The sequence below is a fragment of the Panicum virgatum genome, chromosome 1N (assembly GCF_016808335.1).
Source record: "Panicum virgatum strain AP13 chromosome 1N, P.virgatum_v5, whole genome shotgun sequence".
NCBI lineage: Eukaryota > Viridiplantae > Streptophyta > Magnoliopsida > Poales > Poaceae > Panicum > Panicum virgatum.
In genome coordinates this window covers 44,722,413-44,737,866 of record NC_053145.1, presented here as the reverse complement: position 1 = coordinate 44,737,866, position 15,454 = coordinate 44,722,413, and the positions used below count along the sequence as shown (strand labels likewise).

The following is a 15,454-nucleotide window of genomic DNA, read 5'->3' as shown; positions in this document are numbered from 1 at the left end:
GGAGCATGGAGCAGGGTGTAGCCGCGAGGCAGCGAGCAAGGTCAGTGCGGCCTCGGTTTCGATGGCGTGGAAACGGAGCCGGCTAATACTCTTCAAGATTCAAGATCCTGATGGTGCTGGTGCTGCAGCCGCCACTAACCGTTCGTCATTTATACTTTTTTATACAAATGAGTAGTGGTAGGTTTGCTATATATAGATTTTAATTCCAGCTCCGTCACTACCTTTTTCAACGAGCCTGATAACAAGGGATGGCGCTGAACTAAACGTGAAGACGAAATAAATGGCCGGTCGACGTCGATCGAGCGGCTGCACGGTCGCCGTCCCGTCGGCGCACCGACGCTCTCCCGTCGCTGTCGCTCGCCGTCGATCGCCCGCGCTTTCAGAACGAGGAGCTGGAGATGGAGCGATGACGTGGACGCCACCTGTCCCGTCTCTTGGATTCTCCTCCCCCACTCTCTCTCTCTGGTGGTTGTTGGAGCACTGTTGCTGCGGCTTCGCTTGCAGATTGCATCTTGGTCAAGCTGCGTGCGTACTGATTATTGGCGTGTGATATGTGGTCGCATTACTGTAAGATCTGGGCGTTGGCAGCTTGTTAAGCATGTCAGGCAGGCCATGATCATGCAGACTTGGATCGCGTGTTCAGACAGGCCGACGCCCGTTTTGTTTCGTTGCTGAAAATATGCTAGCACCTCGGTTTACTCATGTCCTCCGCAGAAAAACAAAAGTTAATCAGAGTGAAAAGGATACTACTCACTTCAGTAAAAGAAATTTGGTGGACCATCTGAATAAACACATATTCACATTGACAACCAATTTGCTGACTTTGCTCGATAACTATTTATCCATGGTGGTCATTGGCAGTTCAGTGTCCAAACAACACAACATGAATTGAGCCCATCACTGCAAAAAAAAAAAAAAGATCTGTAGGGCAGCACTAATTTAGAAACTTGTATGGTTGTGCAAAAGCATAGAGGCATGGTTTAACATACATGCATATTTCTTCTACCTATATAAATACTAAACAGGAAACTTTACTAAGGGCTAAACCATATTGTTGACATGTACAAATGATGTGGTGAGATCCATGGATGCCACACGAACCGATGAAGGCAGCGAAACGAACAGTACGCGGCTTCAGTCCTCACAGTTCTCCTTCAGAAATCATGAGGAGTTGACTTTCTGAATCAGTGATCGACAACACCTAAGCATCTGGGTTTCTCCATCTAAAGGGTTCGGCTTGTGTGCCACCATTTGCACTGCTGTCAGTCTCAGGGCGACTTGATCCACCAGCCGTTTTCTCTGGTGCTCTTGCTTGCCCTGGTGCTCTGCTACCCCGGCGATCCTGAAACCAACAGCAGTAGATGCATAAATCAGTGCAAATGCAAGAAGACGAACTAATGGAGTGATCTGGATGTGGAAAAATGGTCCTGAGTAGATAGGGTAACTTCAAATGGAATAAAGAATTTTAAAGATTTCTGTCAAATTCGTCGCAGCCCTCCCCCGCGTCGCCTTCCCTGGTGGCTCGAGGGCGAACCCGCGCCCGGCCAACCACCTCCCCTTGCCCGACTCCGGTGGCCGCCGCCGCCGCTGGCGGCTGGCCGGGCGGCGGCGGCCGGCAGCCGAGCTAAAGCCGGTTCGGTTTGCCCCTCCCTCTCCTCCCTCCCTCTCTTCTCCCTTTCCTCCAGCCCGTGAACCTCGCTCGTGCGCCGGCCGCCTGGGGCCAGATCCAGCGTCCCCTTCGCCGGATCTGAGCTTCCTCGGGTCGGATTTGGCCATTCCGCTGGGGGCTCGCCGGGGTTCGCGGCCTCTGGTGGTCGGCGCTCCCTCGCCGGGCGCGGCCGCTGGTGGCCGGTCCGTCCCCGCCGGTTGTGCTCGCGGTCGCTGGTGGCCTGTGGGCGGTCTGTTAGCGGTGGCCGAGGCCGTTGGCTATCGCCGTGCCGCTCCGGCCGTGGCCGTGGCCTTGCTGTGCTCGGCCGCGCACCGCCGTTGCCATGGCCCTCGCGCTGGGGCGTTCCGCGGCGCTCGTTTGCCCTCTACCCCGCCTGGTGGGGCCAAGGGGTGGTGCGCCGCCGCATTGGCTTTCGGTGGTCTTCCATGCGAGGAGGCACCCCGGCGTTCTGCCCTTATCTGGGGTCTGGTCGGGGTGCTCTGCTCCGGTGTTCCAGTAGTTTCTTCAGCTCTGGGAGGGAGTGGGAGGTTGGTGAAAGCCTAGGGTTTGCTTGCAGATCGATGACGGCGATGCCCTTGGGTACCGTTTTCCTTATTGAAGGCGTCATCTTTTCCCACTTCCCTCCTCTCAGAGATGCTTTCCGGGCGAAAGCCTTGACTACTTCGATCGGACGACGACGGCGCACGTAGCGTCGCTTCCTCCTTTGAGGCGTCGTCTTGGAAGCTCTGCTTGTTGCTGATGAAATTGTTGCCGTTCTCCTGGTGGTGGTCGTCGGCTCTCCTCGGGGAGTCCATGTTTCTGTGCCTGCCAGCGCCTCATTTCGTCCACCTCGTTCAGTTGCCTAGGTCATCTGGCGGATGCTTTGCCGCCCCCCTTTGCAGGCGGATGCTTTGCCGCCCCTCTCTGCTGGCGGATGCTTTGCCGCCCCTCGTCGCTGGCGGATGCTTTGCCGCCATAGTTGTTGCTCGCTTTGTGCGGATACTTTGCCGCCTTGGTTTGCTGGTCAGGTGGATACTTTGCCACCTCCGAGTTTGGTGACCTTTGCACTCTTGACGGTGGTGCATCTTTTAGCAGGTTCAGTTGCTTGGCGTGACTAGGTTTGCGGGCTTGTATGTTCCTTCCCCTGTTGTTCTTGCTGTTTTTCTTGTTGTGTTGGGTCGTTTGCCACTTGCTTAGTGGTGCTTTGTAACCACCTTAATAGCCTCTGCCTATTAAGATTTGTACCAGTCGTATTGCTTTCCTCTTAATGAAACACGTGCTCAGTCACGTTCGCGGAAAAAAAAAAGATTTCTGTCAAGATGTTCCCTACTTCATAGTGCAAACCAAAGCAAGTACTTAGCAATGATGCAGAATAATAGTAACTAACTGTCTAACTCAGATTCTCCTATGGTATCAACAAAGGGTAACAAAAGTAACTTTACCACACATGATACTGATAGACACAAAACATTTCATATTTCTGAGATGTAACTTAATATATTGACTTTATTAACTTACTTCTCTGTATGGGAAATCATCAACCTCAAGCATGTGAATGACATGCCCAATTCTTGGCCTCTTCCGAGCATCAGGATCTACACATCGCAATGCCACTAGCAAAGCCTTCTTCACTGCCCTAGAACTAGGCTTCTGGGGTATCTTTGGGTCCACAACGCCATCAGAATTTCGGTTGCTTACCATTGTCTTAAGCCAATCAACTAAATTAACCTGAAAAGCATGATCAGAAGATTCATAATGCACTTGAACAAGATCATAATATAGCAGTGGCTATATGGAGGCACAGCAATGACTAACCTCTCCTGGTGGCCTGTTATAATCCACTGGTACCCTACCCGATATTATTTCCATAATGAGAATTCCAAAACTATATATATCACTCGTTTCATTCAACATTCCAGTCCCTGCGTACTCTGGAGCAACGTACCTGTAATTATTAAGAAAAAATTAGTGCCCATCCATCACACTCAAGCCTGTGCTAAAAGCGTAAAAGTGCAGAGCACAGAATCTGACCCGAAAGTTCCCATAACTCGTGTAGTAACATAACTCCTTTCTGAACCAAGAAGCTTTGCGAGTCCGAAATCTGAGAGCTTAGCATTCCAGTGCTTGTCCAGAAGGATGTTGCTTGACTTGACATCACGGTGAACCACTTTTGGTTCAAGTCCCTCATGCAAATACATTAACCTACAGAATGGCAGAAATTTAGGCAACTGTCTATACAGAATGACAGTGAAATTCAGTAACCAACGAGAATAAGCTGAACGGCGCACACCCTTTTGCTGTTCCCAGTATGATCTTCATCCTGTTCTCCCATGTAAGAGGGCTTACGGGTCCAACATCTCCGTGCAGCCACTGCTCCAAGTTCCCATTATCGACATACTCATAAACAAGCATCCTAATAAGATCCACATCAACAACATTCATGTTACTAAACTTACTGATTCTACAATATAAACAAGCTATGCAAGTGATGTGCACATACAAGACAATACCTCTGATTACCCTCAGCACAGTATCCTAGAAGGCGCACAAGGTTCTTGTGCCGCACACGCCCAATCGCTTCAACCTCAACCTTGAATTCCTTTTCTGCCTGACCCCTAACAAATGAAGGGTAGAAGTTCTAGATTTTTAGAAGCACACTGAAGAAACTCAGACACAGAAAATTTCTACAGAAATTCAGCCCTCTTGCTGAACTTTGCATCTCAAAACCAGTTGTAGGTACTAGCTAGAAAACATAAGTGAATTTCCCGAGGCAAACTTCTCAATTTGGAATACGAAATGCAGTTCTCCTGCTGAACTTGACCTCCAAACTCAAAATCAGCGAGATGAGTTAACGATTCCTAACCATGGCATGATGACAATCAACATAATGCCAAGCATTTTAAAATTCAGCATTAACAAACAACTACAGACTAATCACCTAAGCTGCACTGTCAGGTAGTAAGATAGAAAATGCCAAGTGAATTTAAATTTTCAGTCCGCGAAGTTGACCACTATTGGTAGTGGTAGGTGGTCCGTCCGATACCTGTTGTTGAGCAAGTTCTTGACGGCGACATGCGTGCCGTTCTCGAGCACGCCATGGTACACGATCCCATACCCGCCCTCGCCGATCACGTTCTCGTCGGCGAACATCCCGGTCGCCGTCTCCAGCTCCTTGAGCGTGTACCAGTGGCCCCACCCGAGATGGGACACCTCCGGCACCGCCAGTGGCGCGTGGCCCGCAGCGCCACCTCGCCCGCCTCGGCTCTCGTCGCTGCCGTGCGGCGAAGGCCCGTCGCGCCTTTGGCTGGGGTGCTGCTGCCGTTGCTCCGGGTTCGTGATGCGGTGCTCCTTGCCGGTCACGATATGCTCGGAGACCTGTGGCGTGGGGAGCTGGAGCACCTGCGCGAGCGGCGCCTTCGCCGGGGCGGCGTGGGAGGGGACTTCTTGGATGTCCTTGGGCGCCTTGACATTCGCGGGGCTCTTGGGAGGGGCGGTGGTGGGGAGCTGCTGGGCGTGGTTGGTCGGCCGCTGCCGCCGCCGCCGGCGGCGGAAGGCGAGGAGGCAAAGGACGGAGATGAGGACGAGCAGGAGCACGAAGGCGGCGCCGACGCCGATGCCGACGAGCACCCACATGCGGAGCCCGAACACCACCGTGCTGCGGGATAGCTCCGAGTCCGACATGGGACCCGGCGGGGCGCGACCACGCGAGAAGCCAGGGCACCACCGCCCCACACCTACAGCCACTTGCGAATTGCCGGATCTCCTCGTGTTCTGGACCGTAATTAAGCCGCGAAGACTGGGCTCCGCTGCGCAAGCAGCATCGAGCTCGGATTTTCTGGGACCGAAATGGACGCAACTACGGCGGATTCCGAGCAGAATCGGGCGGTGAAGATTGGTTCTGCGGATGAAACAGTAGCAAAGGCCGCGACTTTGGGCGCAGCGGATTGGATTTGGGTGGGTAACCGGCCGGGCGCGGAAGGAAGGCAAGGAGGCTGTTGTCGGCGACAATGCGGGCGGTTGTAAAGATCGGATTTGCTTGGGGGGAACGTGAGGGAGTGGATGGTTTGGTGTGATGAAAATTTTGGATTCTGGTGTGAGCAGCAGACCAGCGATGGTGTGGCTGGTGGTGGTGGGCGGCCAAGCCGATCGACGAACGCTGTGCTCCGGCGAAGTGAGGGTGACAAGAGGGAGGATCAAGACAGGAGGGCGTCAGGAGGACAGAGAAGAGAGGAAATGGAGGCCGAGTAATGGGAAGTAATGAGAGCGCTGCTCCTCTGCATGCATGGAGGTGGAAGAGAGGGAGGAGCCACCCCCAGCAGGGAGGGGAGGGGAATAATAATTCAAGTGGAGAAGAAGAGGCATCTGGTCCGTTTCCTGTGAGGTGAATGGGATACAGCCAGGAGGGCCTACTGATAGTCTACTGGAGGAGCTGGCATTTTTAGATCAGAGGGCATGTTGCACACCCATTTTTCTTCTGGATGTCAATTGGATGCCCTGTTTTCGCAGGTGTTATATGCTAGAGGTCCCCCATCTACAGTGTGCCATACTGTTGGTTGTCCCTTCCAATGACATAAACACACAAAGGATGTGTTTGTAAGGAAGAGATTTATTGCAACCCCGTACGAGTTTCAGGTGGTAGTTCACCCTTCAATGGACGACACAACCTCTTGTCTTAGGACAACATCTCAGTGAACTAGGAGTAGTTTAGTTGCGAAATTCAAAATTCAAAATCTATACATGTATAGAATATTAAATCTAGACGAATAAAAAATGAATTGCATAGTTTGCTTGTAAATTGTGAGACGAATCTAATGAGCCTAATTAGGCTATGATTAGACACTAAATTGCTACAGTAATTACTGCAGTACATATGCTCTAATGATGGATTAATTAGGCTTATTAGATTCGTCTCGTAGTTTACAGACGAGTTCTGTAATTAGTTTTGTGATTAGTCTGTCTTTAATACTTCAAATGTGCAAAGATTCAATTTTTATAACTTTACACGGGCAACTAAACGTGGCCTATGAGTCTATGACCTCACTGATTTTTCTTAAGGAAAAATTGGATCTGTAAAATTAAAAAGATCCCAAAGTTAGATACATATACCATTATGACTCACATGTCATTGACTCATGTGAATCCCACACTTCAATGAGATAACGATGGTATATATTTAATTTTATAATATTTTAATGGTACAGATCAAATTTTCTCTTTTTCTTATATGCGTGCTAGAATTAAATCTTGAACGAGGTCACGAGGATGCCCTTGCTTGACCCGCTAATACTCCTTTTCCGGATGCTGACGGTTGTACAATTATCATTCCAGACCATTTTAGCACTTGCATCGTTCACGAGACTGCTCACTCTAGAACCGATTACGACTGATGACCAATTGACCATGACATCATACTTGGAAAGCTTCAACTTGCTATTATTGCTCCTTGCCAGCAAGACTACAGAGCAAAAAACACATGGGGTGTGTTTAGATACCCCAAACTCCTCCAAACATTCCAAACTTTCCATCACATCGAAATCACATCGAAACATTAAATATAGCAAATGACTCATGCATGAAGTATTAAATATAGGTAAATAAAAAAACTAATTGCATAGTTTTGATGTACGTTGCGAGACGAATCTTTTGAGCCTAGTTAGGTCATGGTATGACAATATTTACCACAAACAAACGAAAAGTGCTACAGTGTGCTACAGTGGCCGATGTGACCTTTTCTACCCGTGTTCCAAGATCTAAACACAGCCATGGCTGACGGCCAAAAAAAAAGAGGCTATGTAAGCATCAAAGATGCCTTTACAAGAAGAACAAACCAATCCTAAGGTCTAATAAGGACTAAGGATTTTGCTTTGTTATACCGCTCACCATGAAGGCTAGCACTGTCTGACGACGTTCTATGTTGTGGGTGGCCACAGCCCACAGCAAGCACCGCATGATTTATATGTCAAGAAGGTCCCACACCAAGGCAGGATATCGGACAATTATAAAGCTTGGCGACACACCGCCACCGGATTTGCGGTCAGCTGGGCTAAGCTGCGCGCCACTCTCCCGCGTGCTCCAAGTCAGAGTACATACAGCAACCACCGCGTGCGCCGTGCGTGCTCTAAGCATGGATAGAAAAGAAGTTGGTAATTTTGGCCGTAGATATAGATGCTCTGGTCCCTATATAATTTATCAAGTTTTTTTTCTTTGCGTACGCGTCCTTAATTAATATCCTGTTTTGAATGCATAGATAGATAGATTCTTTGTTAAAACTACAATGTGAGTTCTAAGGAGTTTCGTGTTTGAAGACGATTTTCGTGGAAGCTGCACGGACTAAATAATGAATGGTCCTAGAGGACAATTTGCCATGTTGTCAGTTCTAGCTAGAGTCCAGCCTGATTTATTGCGATATTCTTCCAAGTTTTTTTTTGGACACGTTTGATTGATCAATCAGCACCACTTGCTCACCAATGCAACTAGGGAGAGCTGATCATCAATGAGCACTCAGGTCAACCATGTGGCCCACCTCCTGTTAAGTCCATATGGAAATCTTGAACGGGAAAACTTTTATATACTCGTACTTCATCCATTCAAGAACAGGAAAAGGAAGAAAGCCTTGTTGTTGCAACCATTTCCAGTGCAATCAGGAAGATCTCCATCGCTGTGGCGTGCGCGGTTTCCCTTTCCGAGTTGTGATGATGGATCAGCATTCGCTCAAGCTAGCTCTTCCACTGCCAAGCAGGCACCATCGATCGGCTTCTTCAGGAAATGGACGCTCACTGCGGCGCCGGTACCCGTACTTCAGCATCTGCCTCTTTTCGCAGGCGCACTAAATGCTTGTCACGACCCCACCCTGATTTTCTGAACAGAAAAAAAAAGGTGCGATCTCTTTCCAGGCATAGAATGTGCGTGTTGAATATTGGCGACGGCAGTTTTCAACAAAAAAAAATATTGGCGACGGGTACCTAGCGATTAGTTAAGCTAACGGATCGAGAAGGATTAGCAGCTAGCTAGTATACGATGCCGTATGCTGCGTCGGTTGCTTTGGAAGTTAGGGGAGATCAGGAGATGGCAGTGGAAGGAATCGTGGGTGACAACTACCAGCCACGTGGTAACAAGGGTGGCACAACATGCTCGTCCAATAATCAATTGCGGTGGAATTGCTCTATTGGAGATGCAGGCTGAGGTGTGTGTTGTTTACGCTACGGTGGTTGGAACGGCAGTGTCTCATACTCTCACCCCTTTTCTCACATCTTGCCACCATCAGCTCTAATTTTTTTTACCAGTAGTATTAAGGTAGCTAGCAAGCTATATATGATGAATTCCACTGCCACCCACATTATTCAAGCATTCCTTGTAAAAAGAATAAGCCTAGCTAGGTCTGGTGGTTATGTGACCTCTTTAAGTTTTTATAATCAACTTTTCACTTTCGTTGCGTGAATAGGATGCATAAGTAGAACAACAGTGAAAACGACGCCGAGAGATTTCGCAAGATCTTCCATCGCTTTTAGTTTTCTGTTGTCACAAATCTCTCCTCATCGTAAACTAATTGGCAGATCTTGTGAAATCCCATCTAGGCTAGAACCTATACATATTTGCTACTCTAATGAAAAGGCAGAGCACCTGCCATTCCTTACAAAAAAAAAAGATTCCATATAAAAGATCCAAAATGCATAGTTTGCAATACGTTCTCATAGCCATCTTCCAAGAAGGTGGTGTGGCATTTTCAGGAACACGACCTCCATTCATTCTTGGCCAGGTCTATTGCCACAAAATAAAGTCCAGAATTTTGGAAAAGAAAGAAAATTCAGAACTGTCACGAGTCATGTCTTTCAGTACCTGGAGCCCTTCTTCATGGATCTCTGGCAGTGTAGTGTAACCAGTCGTTGGAATCATTGTGAATCGTCACCGGACTAGCGATAGACTGGTTGGCAACCACTAAAATATGTATGCGTACGTGGCCCACCCCCTATGTGCGCTCTGTCCACGTAATGTTATGTGGGGGCTAATGAAGAAGCTAATCATTGGCTACGTATATCTTCTTCTTATTACGTCAAAGCACTTTCCACCTTGTGAATTACTCTCTCCATTCCAGATTATTATTAATCATTTTATTTTTTCTAGATATATAGATTTTACTTTTTCTTAGCAAAATATATAGATTTTACTAATGCATCTAGACATAATATATATAGATGCATTGTGAAAATGCATCTAGAAAAGTTAAAACCACTAATAATTTAGGACGGAGGAAAACTTCTCTAAATTTTAAAAAAAAAACTTCCACTAATAAATCACTTGTACCAAGTGAAACGGTGACGAAGGACACCCTGGGTTTCCGTGGATGGGAACCAAGTGAATTAGTGCCTTCATTATAAAAAAAAAAGTGAAATAGTGACTGGGCAGCACAGTTTGGCTGGCAGATCGGCATCCTGCTTCCATCGGCAAAAGACTCTGCACCTCGCTGATGTGGCTTGTGGGGGGAAATTTTGCATCGCAAACCCAAAACAATTGCTTGAAGCGGAGACTGCGTTGCCGGATGACGCAACTGAAAGACAGATATACATGGCTCTATTTCCTTGCGAACTTTTCTTTATACCGGACCTACCAATTCAAGGGAGACCCCTTTCGAGCCCATCAAAACTCACCTGGGCTTGATTACTTCCAGCCCAACAGTTTTGAAGTTTGGTGCACCCGGTCTCATCTCGCGAGTGCCTTGCTACTGTGTGCTGTTTCCGGTGGATGAGGATTCAGACCGTCTCCTACACCCGGTCCTAAAATAAATACACTTCTAGAATTCAAAATTTATTTTAAAATAAATACATTTCTATGAATAGAACAATCTAACTCTGGTTGTCTTTTTTCTAATTTCTCTCCTCCAAAGATGCAATGATTACATCTTTATAGGAATACTCTCTCCGTGTTGGTAAAGGAAGTCGTTTAGGATAGTGACACGGTCTCTAAAACACAACTTTGACTTCTTATTTTAAAAAAATATTTATAGAAAAGTGATATATATGTAAACTTTTATGAAAGTATTTTTCAAGACAAATCTATTCATATAATTTTCACATTTGTAAACTCAACATCTTAAAAATTATTGATGATTTATATTCCCAATGTTTGACTAAAATCTTGTCCAAAACGACTTCTTTTACCAATACAGAGGGTGTATGTATGTAATTTCATACTAGCATTGATCTTTGTGTCCAAGTTCTAGAAGTACTCCCTCCATACTCGAAAATAATATCGTTTTGGACAGCGATACGCTCTCCAAAACTTAACTTTGACTTCTTGTTTTCATTAAAATATTTATCATAAAATTATATATTTATACTTTTGTGAAAGTATTTTTCAACAAAAATCTATTCATATGGTTTTTATATTTTGAAACTTAACAACTTGAAAGTTATTCATGCTTTATATTCTCAGTATTTGACCCAAATTTTGTCCAAAACAATATTTTTTTAAAGTATGGAGACAGTATATTTATCTTAGAATGGAGGGAGTAGAAGAGATGGGACCGCGGATCAGAAGCAAGCACCTGGAATTGAAAGTGATGAAGCGTGCAGAGGGCTCAAGCCCAGCAGAGCAAGGACATGAAATTTAGAAATTTAATCAAACAGTGATTCTGATCCAACGAGCCAGGCTGGCTTCATGGTTCCAAAAAAAAGTGGCCCGGGCCCATTAGAGTTATTTTCACAGGCCGGTTCGGCGACCCAACCCATCTTTACCCCGGATCGCTGGCACCCGTCGCTAGCGATGGTGACGATGAACTGAGAACACCAGAAAACACACATGAACGCACTGAAAAACACACGAGAACAAGCACACGATCTTGTGTCGCAACCAACGCAGGACTCTATTGCAGATATAAAAATAGTCGACATACAAAGGCATGAAGCCATGACGCTGCAACCTCCATGCCCCCGCCATTGCCGCGCCATCCCACGGCTGGAAGCATGCCAGTCACCACGGACACGCACTGCGCACGCCACCAGTCACCACGGACACGCACTGCGCACGCCACGATCTCTCTCATAGGTCTGTGCCATCCCACGAACGAGAGTGATGCGCGCGCGATCACCACTAGGGCTACACAACAGGAAGGCTGATGCATGAACAAAGCATGCGTCTGGCCGTTACAACGACGCGTTCAAGCCAATTGCGCTCCTTATTCTGCTGAGCCCGAGCATGGGTCAACTATCCGGAAGCCCCGGCATCACCCCCCACCGCCATCACCCGCGGTGCCATTGTCTCTCACTGAAACCCCGTTCCACCCGTGCCTCCTCGGCCGCCCATCTTGTCCGGCCCGCCCTTGCCGCCATGACCACCGCTGCCGCCAGTGCCGCCCCAGCTCGCGCTGCCACCTCCTCACCTGGCGCAGCCAGTGCTGCCTTGCTCACCACGGCCACCGGCGCCTCCTTGGCCGCCAGGTCCTCCTTTGCCTCCTCGCCCGCCCCACCCGACCCGCCCAGCGCGCCTGTCTCGGCCTTTTTGGGAGGCATCGCCGAGCTCGGGGAGGAGTGCATGAGGCTGTGTTCTGCGTGGTTTTGCGTGAGTTGTGAGGTGCGGGCGGTGGATGGTTTATATAGAGAATATATCCGGTGCTATGTTACCGTGCCATCTCCACCATTCAAGTAGAAACAAATGAATATGATGCAAAGCGGCGAACATCTCACTGCAATTTTTGTAAAGCCCCCTAAGAATATCCCGAACTTCACATTACTGTCCTAATCTATAGTATATTTTGCATCATACCCCTAGGTTTTTTTGAAGGAAAAACTATGGGGGGATCCCCACAGTATAAAAAACCTTTTATATTAAAATAGAAGCCCCCAAGTTATCATCACTTTTCATTTTAGATCCTTTGCCTCCACAGTCAGATCTTTCCCACCCAAACTGATTCGGAGACCTGTTGCCTGTGTTAACAAAAAACGTTATCCATGGTCACCACGAACCATGCAAGCAAGGATTTAAGACTAAATCTCACAAGCACAAACATCAATTTATTCATGCGGGTGCGTGAGGGAGTGCAGGGGTGGAGCCAGGGGGCGTAGGCCCCCATGCTCCCGTAGGACTACTAGCAGAGGCGAAGCTTCCCGCCATCGGCGGTCGGCGGCAAGACTGCTTGGCCCCCCAATGACCAAATCCTAGCTACGCCCCTAGGGGAGTGGCACTCTGCCTCTCATCAAACTGCACCAGATCTCGTTGGCTCAATCCAATTAAGCTCATTATTCTGCTAAGGCCAAGCCTGGGTCAACTAGCCGGAAGCCCCGACATCCCCCCTCCCCCCGACCCCAAAACCGGCAGTGCCATTGTCTCCCACTGAAACCACGTTCCACCCGTGCCTCCTCGACCGCCCTTCATGTTCGGCCCGACCTTGCCGCCATGGCCACCGCAGCAGCCAGTGCCGCCCCAGCTGGCGCTGCCACCTCCTCCCCCAGCGCAGCCAGTGCCGCCTTGCTCACCACGGCCACCGGTGCCTCCTTGGCCACCAGGTCCTCCTTTGCCTCCTCGTCCGTCCCACCCGACCCGCCCGGCGCGCCTCTCTCGGACTTCTTGGGAGGCATCGCCGAGCTCGGGGAGGAGTACGTGAGGCTGTGTTCTGTGTGGTTCAGCGTGAGTTGTGAGGTGCGGACGGTGGATGGTTAATATAGAGAATATATCCGGTGCTATGTTACCGTGCCATCTCCACCATTCAAGTAGAAACAAATGAATAGGATGCAAAGCGGCGAACATCTCACTGCAATTTTTGTAAAGCCCCCTAAGAATATCCCGAACTTCACATTACTGTCCTAATCTATAGTATATTTTGCATCATACCCCCAAGTTTTTTTGAAGGAATAACTATGGGGGGATCCCCACAGTATCAAAAACCTTTTATATTAAAATAGAAGCCCCCAAGTTATCATCACTTTTCATTTTAGATCCTTTGCCTCCACAATCAGATCTTTCCCACCCAAACTGATTCGGAGACCTGTTGCCTGTGTTAACAAGAAACGTTATCCACGGTCACCACGAACCATGCAAGCAAGGATTTAAGACTAAATCTCACAAGCACTTACAGCAATTTATTCATGCGGGTGGTTGAGGGAGTGCAGGGGTGGAGCCAGGGGGCGTAGGCCCCCCATGCTCCCGTAGGACTACTAGCAGAGGCGGAGCTTCCCCCCATCGACGGTCGGCGGCAAGACTGCTTGGCCCCCCAATGACCAAATCCTAGCTACACCCCTAGGAGAGTGGCACTCTGCCTCTCATCAAACTGCACCAGATCTCGTTGGCTCAAGCCAATTAAGCTCCTTATTCGGCTAGGGCCAAGCCTGGGTCAACTAGCCGGAAGCCCCGACATCCCCCTCCTCCCGACCCCATAACCGGCGGTGTCATTGTCTCCCACTGAAACCACGTTCCACCCGTGCCTCCTCGACCGCCCTTCAAGTTCGGCCCGGCCTTGCCGCCATGGCCACCGCAGCAGCCAGTGCCGCGCAGGCTGGCGCTGCCACCTCCTCCCCCAGCGCAGCTTGTGCCGCCTTGCTCACCACGGCCACCGGCGCCTCCTTGGCTACCAGGTCCTCCTTTGCCTCCTCGTCCGTCCCACCCGACCCGCCCGGCGCGCCTCTCTCGGCCTTCTTGGGAGGCATCGCCGAGCTCGGGGAGGAGTACGTGAGGCTGTGTTCTGCGTGGTTCAGCGTGAGTTGTGAGGTGCGGGCGGTGGATGGTTAATATAGAGAATATATCCGGTGCTATGTTACCGTGCCATCTCCACCATTCAAGTAGAAACAAATGAATAGGATGCAAAGCGGCGAACATCTCACTGCAATTTTTGTAAAGGCCCCTAAGAATATCCCGAACTTCACATTACTGTCCTAATCTATAGTATATTTTGCATCATAGCCCCAAGTTTTTTTGAAGGAAAAACTATCGGAGGATCCCCACAGTATCAAAAACCTTTTATATTAAAATAGAAGCCCCCAAGTTATCATCACTTTTCATTTTAGATCCTTTGCCTCCACAATCAGATCTTTCTCACCCAAACTGATTCAGAGACCTGTTGCCTGTGTTAACAAGAAACGTTATCCACGGTCACCACGAACCATGCAAGCAAGGATTTAAGACTAAATCTCACAAGCACAAACATCAATTTATTCATGCGGGTGGGTGAGGGAGTGCAGGGGTGGAGCCAAGGGGCGTAGGCCCCCCATGCTCCCGTAGGACTACTAGCAGAGGCAGAGGTATCCCCCATCGGCGGTCGGCGGCAAGACTGCTTGGCCCCCCAATGACCAAATCCTAGCTACACCCTAGGGGAGTGGCACTCTGCCTCTCATCAAACTGCACCAGATCTCGTTGGCTCAAGCCAATAAAGTCCTTATTCTGCTAAGGCCAAGCCTGGGTCAACTAGCCGGAAGCCCCAACATCCCCCTCCCCCCGATCCCATTACCGGCGGTGCCATTGTCTCCCACTGAAAACATGTTCCACCCGTGCCTCCTCGACCGCCCTTCATGTTCGGCCCGACCTTGCTGCCATGGCCACCGCAGCAGCCAGTGCCGCCGCAGCTGGTGCTGCCACCTCCTCCCCCAGCGCAGCCAGTGCCGCCTTGCTCACCACGGCCACCGGCGCCTCCTTGGCCACCAGGTCCTCCTTTGCCTCCTCATCCGTCCCACCTGACCCTCCCGGTGCGCCTCTCTCGGCCTTCTTGGGAGGCATCGCCGAGCTCGGGGAGCAGTACGTGAGGCTGTGTTCTGCGTGGTTCAGCGTGAGTTGTGAGGTGCGGGCGGTGGATGGTTAATATAGAGAATATATCCGGTGCTATGT

At 49.3% G+C, this 15,454-nt stretch overlaps 1 protein-coding gene across 1 annotated transcript; it reads right to left on the bottom strand.

Moving 5' to 3' along the window:
• Window positions 1-908: 908 nt before the first annotated feature.
• LOC120656024 (probable serine/threonine-protein kinase At1g01540) lies at window positions 909-6,057 on the bottom strand. Its single transcript, XM_039934008.1, has 7 exons — window positions 4,692-6,057; window positions 4,159-4,263; window positions 3,939-4,061; window positions 3,680-3,850; window positions 3,464-3,593; window positions 3,167-3,376; window positions 909-1,342 (listed from the first exon to the last, which is right to left on the bottom strand). The coding sequence occupies exons 1-7, from the start codon at window positions 5,327-5,329 to the stop codon at window positions 1,202-1,204; spliced, it is 1,518 nt and encodes a 505-aa protein (XP_039789942.1). The 5' UTR covers window positions 5,330-6,057; the 3' UTR covers window positions 909-1,201.
• Window positions 6,058-15,454: the final 9,397 nt, after the last annotated feature.